The sequence below is a fragment of the Carassius gibelio genome, chromosome B13 (genome assembly GCF_023724105.1).
Source record: "Carassius gibelio isolate Cgi1373 ecotype wild population from Czech Republic chromosome B13, carGib1.2-hapl.c, whole genome shotgun sequence".
Lineage (NCBI taxonomy): Eukaryota > Metazoa > Chordata > Actinopteri > Cypriniformes > Cyprinidae > Carassius > Carassius gibelio.
Window position 1 is genome coordinate 3,736,874 of NC_068408.1, and position 18,049 is coordinate 3,754,922.

Sequence of the window (18,049 nt, forward strand, 5' to 3'; positions counted from 1 at the left end):
TTTCATGATATCGGCCTCCCTTAAACGTACGGTGAAAGTTTTTCAGAAAAGGTGTTTTACAGCCTGATGACATTATAGAACCTTTTTACATTCTACAAAGATGTCTTGCTTTCTTAAAACAAGATACATTTTACAAAAAAAAAAACATATGGAGTAATGATGCTGAAAATACAGCATTGCATCACAGAAATAAATTAAATTTTAAAATATATTTAAATAGAAAACAGCTATTTTAAACTGTAATAATATTTTATAATATTACTGTTGTTCCAGTATTTTGAAATCCGATTCCTAATGCTTTTTATTTATAAGGTTAAGATTGACCACTTATAAGGATATTCAACAGATTCTTTCACATGCTCATTAAGACGTCTCTATGTAAAACTCCAAACATGCTCTTCACAAGCTCTTATCATTCAATCAGCACTATTTTCACCGCTGTCTCTATGTTCAAAAGCATGAGGTCAGACTCAATGATCCTCAGATGGGAGATTATTGCTCTGGTAAGTTTGGGAATGGACGCCATCCAACCCTTCATACATTAGACACTGTATTTCCCACATTCGTGGCTATGGAGGTTTTTTAATCATATTTGTTTTACTTCCAAGTATGCTCAATGACAGCATCCGATTATATTTGGTAAAACAACCTACAAAAACTGTCCCTTAGCTATTACTATATTACATTTCTTTGGTGAAACTTTCAAGATCTTAAAAAAGTACTTTATCATTTTAGACGCTCTACTCTTAATATCATGTTTTTGTCTTACTGTAATATGTTAGTCTTTGAGTAATCTTGATCTAAACACAGTTGTACACTACCACTAATCATTTGGAGTCAGAAAAGGTTTTGTTTTTGAAAGAAGTCTCTTATACTCACAAAAGATGCATTTTTTGGTTAAAAATGCAGTAAAAATGTAAAATATTATTACCATTTAAAATAACTGCTTTCTATCTGAATATATTGTAATATGTAATTTATATATATATATATATATATATATATATAAATTTATAAATTTATATATTTATTTATTTATTTATTTAGGAAGGATTATTTGATTAATAGAAAGTTCAAAAGAACTGCATTTAATTGAAATAGAAATCTTCCGCAAGGATCATTTAGATCAAAACTTATTACTTTCTTGCAATAAATAAATACTGACCAACCCTAAACTTTTGTATAGACGTGTAAATAAATATGCCAATCATCCAGTATTATGTTATGTATCAAATGTGCATTAAAAGGTTGAATGGTTGTAAATCAAACGTATATGAAAACAGCACTAATTACTAGCAGCTCTCCAAAATAATTACCATTAATGCACATGTTATTTATAATATAGGTAGGTGCTTGTCTTGGCATGCAGACACACAGCAGCCAGTTATTTATTATTCATACACTAGTTTTCAGTAGTGTTGAATGATTACTAATATAAATACACAGTAACATGAGCACTGTAGCCTGAAGTGTGACCATTGGCTCTGACAGTTTAGTTTTATAGCTGTTGTAAAAAGTGCTATTATGACTTGTGAATCTGCCTGTGGGAAGCCGTTGTATAGTGCCGAGTCTTTCTGTGAAAGGCTTTACTGTGCCAAATAGAAACAATGTAAGGAAACAGACGTACGCTGAAGCCTGTGGCGACTGACTGACCAGCTTGGCTCGAGTCTGTCGATGTGTGTCCACGGCATGTGAGAAACAGTTGTTTGGGGTCCCTTCAGATGCCACCCACCCAATTAAAGGACCTGAGGCGTGCTTTCTTCTGCTCTATAAATACAGCAAAGCATGGAGTCTGGGGGGCTGGGAAAGGAGGAAGCAGAAGGCGAAAGGAGGCATTAATAATGATGATAAAAGCTAGTAAAGCACAGGCCAAGGCTCAGATATGACCTACTACTTCCTCGTGTGCAGGAGGTGCTTGTTCCTGTTGTGTCTCCTCTGTGCCGGCCCGTCTTCTCCTGTGCTATTCCCATGAATCCCAGTTTTTGTCATTGTCATACTCCTCAAGCAGCCTTCTAATGCATATATTGTAAATGTAATGTAAACTTAAATCATAAATAGTTTCATAAGAAATATAAAAATAAAAATACAATAAATGCCATTTTTGTTTTAAAATGAATGAATATGAGGGTCATAAAAGCAAAAAACTTAATCTCTCTTTTTTTTTTTTACTGTTTATTTACCGTATGTATGAATGAGTGTGTGTGTGTGTGCGCTCTTGTTTTTTTGACATATTTACCGTATGTATGAATGAGTCTGTGTGTGTGTGTGTGTGTGTGTGTGCGCTCTTGTTTTTGTGACATATCAGGACACAACTCTGTATAATGACATGGGTATGACACAGGTATTACAAGGGGCGAGTGACTTATGAGGACATAACCCATGACCCCATTTTTCAAAATGCTCATAAATCATACAGAATGAGTTTTTTTGAGAAAGTAAAAATGCACAAAGTTTCCTGTGAGGGTTAGGTGTAGGGTTAGGTGTAGGGCCATATAATATAGAGTTTGTACAGTATAAACACCATTACGCCTATGGGATGAACACAAATGTGTGTGTGTGTGTGTGTGTGTGTGTGTGTGTTGTGGTAGGAGCTGTACTAACATCACTAGTAAGCAGGGATTCAGCCAAGTGAACTTAATTAGATGTAAAGCACTTTCATGTAAGATATACATAACTGAACCTACAGATAACTCCACTCAGTTATCACTGCTGGACTGTTTATTTGGTCTGGTGATTATTTTTAGTTTGCTGAATATCATGAATATGCTTGGTGCACACTTAATCTTGTTTTATTGAAGAACAAGAGGTCATTCATGTTCTCAGTTCAGATGTGGCCCGGTGAAAGTGGCACACAGTCTGTTCTTGAGGTCTGGCCGTCAGTCTCCTGATCTTTACTGCTCCCCTGGGTGGGGGTCACCGGTCGGACAGTTCATTTGATATACGCTCTGCTTCAATCCCAGCTGGGACCCGAGGAGAACACCAGCTCCTTACACAACTCTGAGCTTTATATTGTTCATTTTAGGACGTTAAGCGTAGTACTGTAACAAAAGCCTCTCTCTGGACACCAACTGGCACACGAGAGGCTCTCAGGCGATGAATGAGACGGCTTCCACAGGACTCGGGCCACTAAACGCTTAATCTAGGGTTTATTACACAAGCTTTGATTCTCAGATAATTTTATTTATACACCTACATTGTGTGTGTGTGTGTGTGTGTGTGTGTGTGTAATGACATGGGTATGACACAGGTATTACAAGGAGAGGGTGACTTATGAGGACATAACCCATGTCCCCATTTTTTAAAATGCTTATACATCATATATATCATTATAAATCATACAGAATGAGTTTTTTTGAGAAAGTAAAAATGCACAAAGTTTCCTGTGAGGGTTAGGGTCAGGTGTAGGGCGATAGAATATACAGTTTGTACAGTATAAAAACCAATACACCTATTGGATGAACCCACTTTACACAAAAACAAGTGTGTGTGTGTGTGTGTGTGTGTGTGTGTGTGTGCGTGTACTGTATGTGTGCGTTAGTACAAGCATCTCTTATTTTAGTTTTTTTTTAATACTATTATAGTTTTATACTATTGTAATTATTAAAAATTAGTTTTTATTTTACTTTTATTAAGTACTTAGGTAATTTTGTAATTTTATGTCTTCTGTAATTTATCCTAGTATCTTATTATCTCGGTTTAGCTTTGATTTATTTTATTACAGTATTAGTCATTCCAGTATTTCAGCTTTTTTTTTCCAAGGCGACATTTCAAATTTTTTATTTAATATTTATTTTATTTTATTTCAGCTTTATTTTTAATACACGAAAGCCATTTTCATTTTTTTTTTTTTTCGTTAATAGTTAAATTTAACAGCATTTCTCAAATACCATAGATTGTTTCAGTTGTAACCGTTCTAATTTATATAAGAATATGAGGATTACTATTATATTATATATATTATACTATTTACTATATATATCAGTAAAAATGGCAAAAAAAAACAGGCTAAGTGTTTACTTTTGAAGAGGGAAAAAATAATGCTGTCCTTATTTACTCATTTTCATGTTGTTCCATACCTTTGTAAATAAATCTATGGAGACTAAAAGCTGTCCACTGACCACCACACGTCTGTTTCCTGCAGTAACTCTATCAGTGAAGGTGCAGGTCAGCTGGACAGCAGGACAGGATGTACACTATCTAGTGTATCTTGATGAGTTAAAACATGGGCCTGAATCAGCGCGGCTGAGGAAGGGGATGGGTGGGTGTACAAACAGAAACCATGTGATAAACCTCAAGGGAAAAGAGAAAGAAAGAGATATTAAGGGGTGCCTAGTTTGCTTTTCTATCCTGGTGGTGCAGATGAAAGACTCTTCACCTTCCCGAGTGACGTTTAATAGTCAGGAGAGGAAAAGAGGTTTTTCCCATGTCCCTCCCTCTTTAGTGTCCTCTAATGAGGATGTCGAGATTTGATCCCGTTCAGACTTTTCGTTTGACTGTTTCCAAGCGCTGTGCCAAAGGAAACACTCCTTTTGCCAGAATAAGGGAAGATGAAGTGTGTTGGGGCAAGGCAGTGCCAGCTTTATCCAAATGTTCATCTAGTGGCTCTTTAATGCCACACAGATCACTTGCCCGAGCCAGCAAGAGCTTTGAGCAGCTTTGCAAAGAGCCTCAACTTTTCACCGCAAATGTGAAATTAGCCCGTGCAAAGCCAGTTACACAGCCACCGATTGGGAGAGCTACTTGTCAGATGGACCATTCATCTACACTTGAATCAGTCTGTGCTTTTATTTTGACACATTAGCGGATGTGATGTGCTGTCGACGTACTTAAAGGAAAAGTGTCATTTCTGTGGCAGTAGAAGCACCGAAGGAAATGCTAAAATAACCAATCCTGTACAATTTATGAAATAGATCTTAAGGGTTATTATTGTTACCAAAAAATTGTAAAAAAAAAAAAAAACTAAAATTAAATAAAATAAAATTTCCGTATTTTCCGGACTATAAGTCACACTTTTTTTCATAGTTTGGCTGGTCCTGCGACTTATAGTCTGGTGCGACTTATTTATCAAAATTAATTTGACATGAACCGAGAGAAATGAACCAAGAGAAAACATTACCGTCTCCAGCCGCCAGAGGGCGCTCTATGCTGCTCACTGCTCCTGTAGTCTACACTGAACACATAGAGCGCCCTCTGGCGGCTGTAGATGGTAATGTTTTCTCTTGTTACTTGGTTCTAAATGAATCCGACTTATAGTCCAGTGCGACTTGTGTTTTTTTCCTCATCATGACGTATTTTTGGACTGATGCGACTTATACTCAGGTGCGACTTATAGTCCGAAAAATACGGGTACTTAAAAAAACTATTAAAAAAATTATATTATATATAAATATATATAAAATATTATTATTAGTAGTAGTAGTAGTAGTATTAATAATTTTATTACGGCTACTTGCCAATGCAACATTTCTCATTTTCAATTAGGTTAGTTCAAGAAGTTTAAGTACTAGAAGAAACACTAAAGCTTACATATGTAAAAAAAAAGTCACATTTTCCTATGTTTGTACTGTTTAACAGAAAGAAGTGAAGGACGTGTTTGCTGCCATCGTGTTTGAAGCAGCCTACAGCTTAGGAAAACACATTGTGGATGGACACCAGGACCGTGATCTTCCCTCGCTCTCTCCTGTTCTACGCTGGAAAAAAGGAGAGAAGATCGCTGCAAAGAACGAGGTTTGAATTTTCCACCTTTTACTACACCCACGAAATTAAGTTAAAAGCAGACTTCACAACACAAATCCATTCGGAATGACCAAACACAGGAACATACACATGACAGGTCAAAACAGTATCCTCTGTGCATAAATACAATGTGTGATCCGTGCTTTGAGAGCACAAATAAACACTTTGTTTGTTCATCAATATAAAGGATTCACACATGCTTACTGTATGACTTCTGTTTGTCACTGCATCATCTTTGCCTTGATCACAGTCCTTATCTTTCATAACTTTACTAGCGAAACACTGGTTTGCTTTATACAATCAGTTTAGTTTTCTTTACACTAGAGCTGCTTTACATTGATTGTTTGAATGCATTTGCTTAATGGTTCGTCTGATTTTTCATTAATGATTTTGAATTAATTGTGTGTCTTAATGCGTTAATGCTGACAAGACCTAGTGTGTGTGTGTGTGTGTGTGTGTGTACACGATCTAGCTTTCACTGGGGTGAAACCCTTTCAAAATCTGCATCATATTTACTCCTAAAGGATGAATATTAGAACCATAAATGTACACACTGGCATCCAAAAGTATACATATTAGTGCCTAAATGGTTCATATAACTACTTTGTAATAAGGTATTGCTCGAGTGGCAGATCTTATACCTGTATGTCTGAGTGTCTACAACTGTATGAAGTTTTTGCATGTTTTTACATTTTAATTTCTTTACAATGGTCTCATATAGAACATTATTTTAATTTACTGTTTCTCACCTTCTACTCCTCTGCCGTTGGCATCACCCAGAAGCTCAGAATGCCAGAAATGATGCATTTCTCTAGTTATAAATGTGGTTTTAGTTAGCGCTTGATGATGCCTGTTGACTCTTCTGTGAGTGGAATGTGGAAGATTGATGAATTTATTTGCCAACACCCCACTTCATAACCCACCCTCCCATTAGACCATATGCTTTTCCTTCCCAGCTTTAGGAAACACGCTGCTGGCATCTTTCAGCACATCAGGAATCCATTACAATGGAATCTGAGGCTATTAGTAACTATACAGTGTGTCTGTAGCGCTAAAGCAAAGGTGTCGATGTCTAAATATGTCCAATGCAAACACACGGCACTTTCTTGTGCATTACTCTTGAAACCACTACTCAAATCTAGAGCTTTCAGAAAACTGTCCCATCGAGCGTGTGAAGTCTTGCACAACAGCACCCTCTAGTATTTGTGTCCCATGACAGTGAGGTGGTGTAAACATCCTGTGCTCTGTTTGACTCTTCACAGACGTGGTTTGAGAAGAACTGTCTGTCAGAAGACTGCGCCGCTGACCTGAGGCTTCGTGGGAAACTGCTGCTTTCTGGGTAAAGCCCCTGGTTCTCTCTTGCTTTCAGTGGATTTCTGTCAGTAGGGTTGAGTCTGTGGGTGTGGACACACGCTTGGCTCTCAGCGGCCCATGACGTCACACATTAGCTGGACTTAAGGAGGTCCTGCAGTCTGCTTCCCAATGATCCGTGTTCTCTGTAATCAGAATGTTTCCTTAAATGCAGTACCTTCACTGTTTAAAGAGCGGATAGTGTAGAGCTTACTATATGTGCTAGTATGGTAATTGAAAACACATTTTACCAAAATGGCTACAATATAAGAATTCATGTTCTGTGACAGAAAAATTAGATCTGTTTTTAGGACCAGCGCTAGTTTTTATACATTTTTTTGTATTACAATATTTTTATTGCATAAATGCATTTTGATATTTTACTTTTACTTTTATTTACTTTTATTTAATGAAGTATTACTAATCAAAAATTTGGTTTGGATATTTTTACAATTGGAAATTTACTAAATATCTTCATGGAACATGTTCTTTGCTTAATATCCCATTGATTTTTGGCATTAAAAAAAAGAATTATATATATATATATATATATAAAAGACCCATACAATGCATTGTTGGCTATATATATATATCATATAGGTCATATTCATATGAGTCATATGAGAATTTGCAAGTAAAATGTGCTTAATTTTTTATATAGAATACTAAATAAAGTTTAATTTGGTTCATATGCAATATTTAATTTAATTTTAATTAATTATTCATTTAATTCAATTAAGTATCAAATAAAATTGGTGTTACACTAAGTAGTACAGTAATATATAATAAATAATTTGATTAAAAAAATACAACAATTATTTTCACATTACAGTAATAATAATTTGTAGATCAATTTGTCTTGAAAACTGTCACAATGCAAAAATATTAATTATATTAAATTTGGCTTATTTTTTCTTTATGCAAAGTTGCATTTCTTTTTATTAAAATGTAGTGTTACAAGAAATACTACAGTGAAATATTAAGTAGGTAATTTAAGATTAAAATAATATAATTGTTAATTTCACAGTACAGTTGTTAGAATTTGCTAATAAAACTGTCATAAAGTCACAATGCAAAAAATTGATGGTTCTAAAATAGGCATAATTTTTCATTAAGAATATCATTTTATTGAATTATTTTATTTTTATTTACTTTTTTTTTTTGCTTATGGTGTGAAATATGATGCAGAAATTATATATATATATTATATTTAGCAAATAGCACATCTTAAAAGAGAAGGGACAAAGCAATTGGATATTCATAATACACAAAGCCAGGTTCCTTTATTTTTAACAGGTTTCTAGTCTGACTTGTTCTCCTTTCTTCTCATTTTCTCAGGCGTTACATCAGTTCTCGTCTTGCTCTTGGTGGAGTGAAAAACGTGTCATTAAATGTAACCATCTCTAATGCTGGAGATGATGCCTACGACACCAACATCTACTTCAACTTCTCCAGAGAGGTTCACTACATTAACTTCTTACAAAGAGTAAGTCAGTCAAACTCTATTTGCCATAGGTTTCTCTACACCGGACCTTTTGACTATTGACTTACAGGCTGCTGAAGTTAGCAGTTTATTCTGGTCAATGGCTTCAAACTGAATGCTCCAATATAATTAGTAAACTTGCAAATCCAGGAACTAGTTCAGTGACTCCTAAGATGTTTTCATAAAAACCTACTGAAAATTGCATAAAGTCAGCCAATTAGACTGAAGTCTTTAAACATTATTTTTGTAATATGCACCAAGTGGCCCATGGGTGTGCCATGAACGTCGTCCCAAATGGTGACCGATAGGTTCAATGATATGCACTGGAAAATGTGATGAGTCTGAATCCTCATTTCTATGTGGTCATCATATCCATGATCTAAAGGGACAGATTCGAGAAAAGCATGTCGAATATAAAGAGATAAGCATTCGGTCAGCAGAGGAAGTTGTGGAAACAGAAGGAAGTGGAGCGTTTCTTGCAGATGGTCAGTGTATCGTTATCTTGTGCTTCTCAAACGTGTCTCACACTGACCTACAGTACAGCTGAGCTCCCTCAAGTCCTGTTTCTGTTTCTGCTCAAAAGCATTCTGTAGTTATCAGCAGCATGAGCAAGAACATTTCCTCCTTTAGTTTGACGATTAATGGAGAGACTCTTTAAGATTGCTAAACTTCACCTCTTTAAAATCAAATCTGCCTTCTCAAAGAGAAAACAAAGGAGCGGAATTGTACATTTTAATGGATGATCTTTCACTTTTAATGGATTATACTGTATATATATATTTGATCATGTGTTTCCTAATTGTGACTTATATATATATATATATAAATTAGCTGTCAGTGACTGACAGAACTACCGCTTCTTAAAAGGATATTTCACCTGAAATGAATTATTTACTTGCCCTCATGTTGTTCCAAACTAGTATAATGTACTTTCTTTACATAATTATTATTTTTTAAATAGATATTTACCCCCAAAATAAAAGCATTCTAAAAAAAAAAAAAAAATTCTACCAAATATTCAAAATCATTAACTTTTGTTCTGGCCTTAATGGCGTATTTTGACATCTTGACCATCATTTGTTTTTGCATTCCAAAATCTTTCTGAAAGAATTCAATTATCTTTAACGTAAACATAGTTTGTCCTGAGTATGTTTTTTAAGCGCTCAGATTTCTCTCTGTTTATCCTTGTGTTTTGATACAGACGGAGCTATTAACAATGTTTTACCATCTTAAATTTCATTGGATAATTTCGACAGCATTACCTCTCTCTTCTGAAAGTAATTCCTCATGACGGTCCTGGTGGAAGTGTATTATGAGAAGACACAGGGGCCGCACTTTGTTTGCTGTTGTAGTACTATATACGCGCAGCAGGACGCCTCTAATTATCCCGCACTGTGAGAAGCGTCTGACCGGTCTACGAGCGTCTCTCTCAGAGCGAGTGTGAACTCGTGCTCGCCTCTTGTTTTATAGTAGCTCCTGTTGTCTCTGTGTTTGTCTTGCAACCCAAACCATCTGCAGAAGTGAATTGGTTTCAGAAGCTCTATCACTCTGTTTAGCTGGCCCCGGGGCCCTTCTGGCAAAGAAACACACTCAGTGTAATTAGATCTACTGCGTTGTGTCCTTCTAATAAATTGCGGCAGGTGAAGAGAAGACCTTCAAATTGGTGAGTAAATGATTAGATTAACTTCAGGGTTACTGAATCACTAAAAGACAAGGCAGAGAGAAGGAAGCAAGCTGGCTGGAGATGAAATATAAGAGTTTATTTTACAGTCGCACAGCCAATATATACATCATTTGAGATTTGTTAATGTTTCAGTTTAATAACACACAGAGAATACAGTACTGACTTTAAAAAAAAAAAAACATCTCTTTCCTTCCTTAACACCTATGGAAGCATATGGGTAGCAATATTCAATTTGGAATGTAATATGTGAAATGATATGTCAAATCGTATTTTTTGTTTTAATGATGTGCCTTTTAACAGTATCAAGTATATTGAAATACTAAACAAATCGTGCCTAAAAAGTGCACGCATCTAGGCTAATGTAAAGTTACATGATGAAGTCATACTAGTGCGCGTGTGAATTTTGAGTGCCTTCTTTCACTGCATTATTCTGTGTACTCAAATGCTTTTATGAATGCATGTGAATGATCACAAAATTCAAGATATGGGGGTTAGAAAATGTATATATTTATATCATTTTATGTAGTTAATCAATATCACACGAAGATTGCCATTTCAGTTCTTCTCCAAAAATCAGCATGATTAAAATGTGATATTAAGTTACTACAAACAATAATTTAATTACAAATACAAAATGTTGCAGGATAATGTAATATATGAATGAATAATAGCCTAAAGAACCTTTGTGCCAAAAGGGTTCTTTCTTGTCATTATAGAACCTTTTTAGCATAAAAGGTTCTTTGGAGTTGAGTAAAGAACCCTATGGTTCTATATATACCTAGAACTCTAAGAGTGTGTTGTCATAACGTTCATCTTGGAGATTGAAAATCTTTCTTTTTTGAGACCCCAGGAGCCCAAATTCATACCCAGAACAATAAACCCCACAGAAATTAAATTGTAGCTCGACTACGCCACCCAATTAAAGAGCTGGGACTCTAAATAAAAGTAGCCTTATCTTTTATTTGCAAGTTCTTTTAGTTTGGTGGGAGCAACACAACAGATATACCCAGACAACAGTTCAATAAAAAAAATATATTTATGATCTCGAATTACAACAATAAAATAGAAAAAGGGTACATCATACACACTCTCACTCAAGCTTAAAAGCTGCACAGGAGAAAACACTCCAAAATCCACTGGAAGTCCTTAGGTGTCCGCAGTCCATCAGGAATTCCTTAACACAAGTCCGTCCGTCTCTAGCCAAGCAGTGGCGTCTACGCAGCGGCCACCTGTCAATCACTGGCTCACACCAACACAACACTCACACAAACAAAAAGGAAGTATCTCCACAGTAGATAATAAACACAGCATAGCACAGCACCAGAATAAAAAAATTACCAGTCGTACAATACACAAATCACTGCAATTCGTGAATATACAGAAGCTATATATTTATATCTGAATTATGACTATGGCAGACAGACTGGAACTCTCCAATTTAGGTGAAGCTGGATCTTAACTTTGGACGGGAACGAAGCAGCATAACTTAACACAGGGCGGCACTCACCAATAAACTGGGAGCAGACGAATCTAACTCCCAGTCCTGTTGGACAGCACTCCACCCACTACCAGCTCAGACATAGACGATTTTTTTTAACTTAATTCAAAAAAGCAAACTTTCTTATATTCTAGATTCATTGCACACAAACTGAAATATTTCAATAGTTTTAATTCTTATGGCTACGACTTACAGCTTAAGAAAATAAATTCAGTGTCTCAAAAATTTGAATATACTATTTTGAGCTTGATTAGTTTGATTAATTTTGAGTATAAATACAGGGTACCTCCTAGGATAGTTTAGAAAATGCAACCACAATTATAGGAAAGACTACTGACTTCACATTTGTCCAAGAGACAATCATCAACACCCTCCACAAGGAGAGTCAGCCACAGAAGGTAATTGCTGAAAGGGCTGCTGTTCACAGAGTGCTGTATCAAAATATATTCATAGAAAGTTGACAAAGGAAAAAGTGTGGTAGGAAAAGGTGCACAAGCAACAGAGATGACCACAGCCTTGGGAAGATTATCAGGAAAAGCCGAATCAAGAACTTGGGAGAGCTTGAGAAGGAGTGGACTGAAGCTGGAGTCAGCGCATCAAGAGTCAACACACTCAGACGTATTCAGGAAAAAAGCTACAGCTGTCACATTCCTAGAACCAAGCCACTCCTGAACCAGAGAATAACGTCTGAAGCATTTCACCTGGGGTGAGGAGTAAAGGAACTGGACTGTTGCTCAGTAATCCACAGTCCTCTTTTCAGATGAAAGTAAATGTAGCATTTCATTTGGACTGGATCCAAATGAAAACAACCTGTCAAAACGCTATCAAAGCAACCTGGTCTTCAGTAACGCCTCAGCAGTGCAACAGACTGATTGCCTTCCTGCCACGCAGCACTGAAGCCCAGATTGTATTTTAGTATTGAGGGCATAATTAAACCTACTTTATTTTTAAAAGTACTTAAAAATTTTCTAAGCTAGAAGTCACCATCAGAATTAAAACAAAAAAACTTTTGAAATATTTCAGTCTGTGATTCAAGAATATAAGAAAGTTTGGTTTTTTAATTAAATTACAAAAAATAAAGAACTTTTCCATGACATTCACATTTTTTGAGATGCACCAGTATAAGATCACTATGGTTACCGCTACAGGCACAATTGAGACAGCTACCAGCTCCTCGTAGGACCCGGGGGTCAAGAGTCATAGCACACACACACACACACACACACACTGAGAACATAAACGTCAATGGCAGCACCATCGTCTTGTGTTTGAACAACAGAACAGCATGTAGTGAGAAGGTGGGTACAAAGTAATGGTTAGATTATTATTGTGCTTCAGCCTGCTTCCCATTCTTTAGCACCAAAACAAACACACCCATACCCCAACAGGACCTGCTACGGTGGCCGAGAGAGCTAAAATGCTGCAAATAACAAAAATCCCTGCAAATTATGAAAACATCTTCATCAGTTTGACAACACGTGCTGTAAATACACAAGGAAGGGAACCGTAAAGTGACAAACATGGCTGGGACATTATTCATCAATGTTTGCTCTGAAAAGATCTTTGTTTATTTTAACAATCCTGGTCAAAGATTCCTTAGCTTTGTTTTTTTTATTTTTTTTTAAGGATATTATTAGCCTAAATAAGTCTGACTAAATACACAATTACTGTAACTGTGAAAATTATGTAAGCTGGCTAACTTTTACAACTTACCTTACAAAAACTAAACATAGCCTATGGTTTTACTATTGAAATGAATTAATTAATAAATACATTTATTATATAAAAAAGCAACAAAAAAATTGTTACTGTAATCATTAACTAAGTTTAACCATGGTGTTCTTACAACTATGGTTATACAAATGTAATCAATACTCAAAAATTGTTAGTGTTGAGTATTTGCAGAGCGTTTCTGTATTTGTTTGTGTTTTGAGTATTTGCAGCAGCAAGGTGTGCTGTCAAACTGATGAATATGTTTTCTTAATTTGCTGGTGCTTTTTCTATTTGAACGCGTTTTGTAAAGTTGCAGCGCGTTGAGCTCTCTCGGCCACCGTGCTTCGCCCCTATTTTGAAATCTTCACCCCACACCTATGTGCGCAACCATGGCAACGATCGTGGAAACAGGCTAAGATGACACACAAGCATATTCAAACAAAAGCCAACATGGATAAATTGTGTGAAACAACGCAAAATCAGCGTTACTCACCTATCAAAAAGAAACAAAAAAAACCCCTCAGTGTCTGATTCCAGCCCTTCCCAATCCTTGAGTTTCTCTCCACCGCTGGAAAGCTGCCCCGATATTTATGCGGGTCCTGCCTCTTGCCTCATTGTAAACCCTCTTTTTTTTTATCTGCCATATCTCTCCATTTGTAGTCGATCTGCTAATATGCTAATTTTGAATAAAAGCGTCTGCTAAATGTAATGTAATATGCGTCCTGTGCACACAGCACCCAAAACAAATAAAATACAACCTCTCCATATGACATCCCCCACTCTTCAACGTTGGCAGTCCCTGACAACCAAAAAATATACTACTGCCCTTCCCCTCACTTTTTACATAGCGTTCCTTAACCACAATGAATTTGGGCGAGTCATTGAGTCAGTTTGGGGATAGCGAATCATTTGAGTCAGTTTGGGAGTTCGGAGCGGGTTCGCGGATCATTTGAATCAGGTCGAGAGTTCGGATCGAGTTTCATTTTAATCGGTTCGGGAGTTCAAAGTGGGTTCGGTAATCATTTGAGTCAGTTTGGCAGTTCGGAGCGTGAATCATTTGAGTCAGCTCGGGAGTTCGGAGCGTGAATCATTTTAATCAGTTCGGGAGTTCGGAGCGGGTTTGTGAATCATTTGAGTCTGTTTGGCAGTTCGGAGCGTGAATCATTTGAGTCAGTTCGGAGCGGGTTCTCGAATCATTTGATTCTTCGGGAGCTCGAACCGGGATCGCAAATCATTTGAGTCAGTTTGGGGATCGCGAATCATTTGAGTCAGTTTGGGAGTTCGGAGCGTGAATCATTTGAGTCAGTTCGGGAGTTCGGAGTGTGAATCATTTGAATAAGTTCGGGAGTTCGGAGCGTGTTCACGAATCATTTGAGTCAGTTTGGGGATCGCGAATCATTTGAGTCAGTACGTGAGTTCGGAGCGGGTTCGCGAATCATTTGAGTCAGTTTGGGGATCGCGAATCATTTGAGAGTCAGTTCGGGAGCTCGGAGCGGGATCGCGAATCATTTGAGTCAGTTTGGGAGTTCGGAGCATGAATCATTTGAGTCATTTCGGGAGTTCGGAGCGTGAATCAATTTAATCAGTTCGGGAGTTCGGAGCGGGTTCGCGAATCATTTGAGACTGTTCGGGAGCTCGGAGCACGATCTTCAGTGGCACATGATGCTTCAGAAATCATTCTAATATGCTGATTTGATGTTCAAGAAACATTTATTATTATTAATGCGATTCTTCTTCTTCTTCTTCTTCTTAGTAGTAGTAGTAGCTAGTAGTAGTACCTAGTAGTAGTAGTAGTAACAATATTATTATTATCTATTTTTATGGAAACCATTAAAGATTTTTGCAGATTCTTTGTTTAAATGAACGTTTATTTATTTTATATTATAAATCAGAATGAACTTTATTGCGAGGTATATTTTCACATATGACAAATATATATATTAATATATAAATATATTTAGGTAAATATTGGTTCATATTCGGTCAAAATATCTTTTAGTAAATATAAATTAAAAGAAGACCACATTTGAATGGTTGTGTATGTTTGAATATCTGTGTCTAATATCATGTTTTGAGGAATAAGCTGAACTACAGCCAGAAAGTGTAGAAATGCATGATCCGGTTTGGATATGGACCGCAGACCACAAGTTGACGACCACAGCGTGCTCTTGAACTCAGAGGTGATTAACAGGCCACATTTATTCTGCAGTGCCGCCCGTCGAGGTGCCCTGCTTGTACTTCAGCAATACTCAAATCTGGAGAAGCCAGGGTGTTCGCACAACCGCTCCAAACGAGTGCAGAACGTGAGGCCAAAGCCCCAAACTGTTCCCCAGAGAGCCACCAAGTGCAAACAGTCCCAGGCTTTCCTTCACCCCCTCAGCTGCTTTGACTATTTATTGATGTATTTTCTCCGGCACCACTTCTTGTTATTGCTGCAACATTGCTAAGAATAGCTCCACTATAAACTCAAGAATGGGAACACGTGCAGGACCTCACGTGGAAGTGGAGATCCCAGAGTTAAGCGCTCATCCTCTGCATTGTTCCAGCAGCGTGAGGCCGTCTGGTTTATCAGTGGCCCTGATAGATTCCTGAAAGCTCTCTTCTCTGTAAAAGGACAACTTGGTGAACTCTCGCTCAAAGAATGCTTTCTCCTCATGGGGTCAAATCTCAACTGTTTACCAAAACCAGCTGGTGCTGCTCTGCTGTGTTTAGAGAAAGCTCTCAACTCAAACTGGCAATTGTCCCTGTTACTGTTCTCCTAGTCTACAATGCATGTGAGGATACAGTTATTTATGTGTTATGAGTCAAGTCACATTTATTTATATAGCACTTCATGCTACACGGTTTGTTTCAAAGCAGCTTCTCATTAATAAACATGAAAAGAGCAGTGTTTACTTTGCAAAATTTATCACATGTGAAACAAATTATATTTCAGCTATAAAGCAGCTAAAGAAAATAGTGTCATTGTTCTTTACAGTTTAGTTCAGCGTTGTTTCAATTCAGCTGAATAAAGAGTGTTGATGTTGCAAAGTTCATCAGTTATTAAAAGCACGCTCGGTAGAGGATAAGTGTCATTTTTCAGCTCAGTTTGTTTTGATATTGTGAACGTCGTCCGTTATAAAACAAATTACAGTTTTATTCATACTAATTCGGAGTCATCGTTGATACAGTTCAGTTAAAATAACTATATTGTAAAGTTCATTAAGTACTTTATGAAACTAGTTCAGATGCTCTATTGAAGAACATTGCAACATTATTAAGCTCAGATCATTATTTAATTCAGATTCAGTGTCGATTCAGTTTAATTCAAAGACGGTGTGAATGCTGCAAAGTTCATTAGTTATGAACCAAATGTAGTTTCAGCTATAAAACAGCATTACAGAAGACAATAGTGTCATTCAGCTCAATTCAGTTCAAGATTTGTTCTCATTCGATAGAGTCAGTGCTGTCAGATCAAGCATATTATTGAATATTCATTGTTCGATTTAAACTCAAAAAGTTAGTGCATTTTTATTTTTCCCCAGTGTGTTTATTATTTTTGATATCTTAAAATAACCATGCATGTGTTGCATACAGTGAACAGGTGTGTGAAATAGCTTAACATAAAAATAAAAACAGGATTTGTTTCACTCCAACTGGGATCTAAATTTGAGATCTAAACATAATTGTAATCCATATTGAATCCAGCTTGCAATAGCTTTATTTCAGTAAACAGTGAACCATTTGCACGCCTGCTGTATGTTTGCATGGCAGTCAGTGATTTCTTGGGTTTCTTTTGAATGTTTTTTTCTTTCTTTCGTGAATTGTGAATTGGAAAGCTCTGTGCTTGGTGACTTTCTGCTGGGATCTCAACAAATTAGTCCAGCTTTAGAAGTTTTCAGCTGGTTATTCTCACTGTCTGTTGGTGTTTTCTCTGTCTGTTTGGGCTCCAGGAAGAGAAGGGCATTTCCTGTATGCTGGTAGACCTGGACTTCCTCAAGTGCAGTGTTGGATTTCCTTTCATGAGAGCGCAAACCAAGGTAGAATGTCAATTTAATGGCATAATGATTTACTTGGTGATCTAGTTCATTAAAGTGCAATTCCATTTAACCTTGTATTTTTAACCATTTTTCTTTTTTCAGTACCATCTATCAGTGCTTTTCGACACGAGTCGTCTGTCCGGTGAAAATGAGACGCTGCTATTTTTAGTTCATGCTAAAAGGTGAACTCTTGATTTAATGAACTTTCCACTCTTTAAAAATACATGTTATTTCTATGATTAAAATACACATGGTTTACATCATCAGTCCACATTAGTGAAAGTCATTGTTTATATACGGAGCAACTAGATTGATTAGACATTAGGACTTTTCCCTATTTGGCTATTTTGAGAGAAATGAAGAGGTTTGCCTTGATATTGAAGTCATGATGATATTAATCTGATGCTGGCCAGATGTGTTTTCTTTGCTTAGGTATCGCTTAGCTCTCTGTGAGGCAAATGCAGCTTTCATAATGTACATATTTCAGCGTAAACTGAATCAATTACACTGTACGAACAACCATGCTAAAGACACATGGCATGGCATTACCTGTTCATAAGTGTGCG

At 36.6% G+C, this 18,049-nt stretch overlaps 1 protein-coding gene across 1 annotated transcript in view; it reads left to right on the forward strand.

Annotated features, from left to right (window-relative positions):
* Window positions 1-18,049, forward strand: part of LOC127970008 (integrin alpha-9) — an 83,682-nt gene that overhangs the window by 47,371 nt on the left and 18,262 nt on the right. Inside the window, exons 16-20 of the mRNA XM_052572191.1 lie at window positions 5,575-5,727; window positions 6,999-7,075; window positions 8,425-8,572; window positions 17,397-17,483; window positions 17,586-17,665. Coding sequence (XP_052428151.1) covers window positions 5,575-5,727; window positions 6,999-7,075; window positions 8,425-8,572; window positions 17,397-17,483; window positions 17,586-17,665 — 545 coding nt within the window. The remainder of the gene's footprint in view (window positions 1-5,574; window positions 5,728-6,998; window positions 7,076-8,424; window positions 8,573-17,396; window positions 17,484-17,585; window positions 17,666-18,049) is intronic.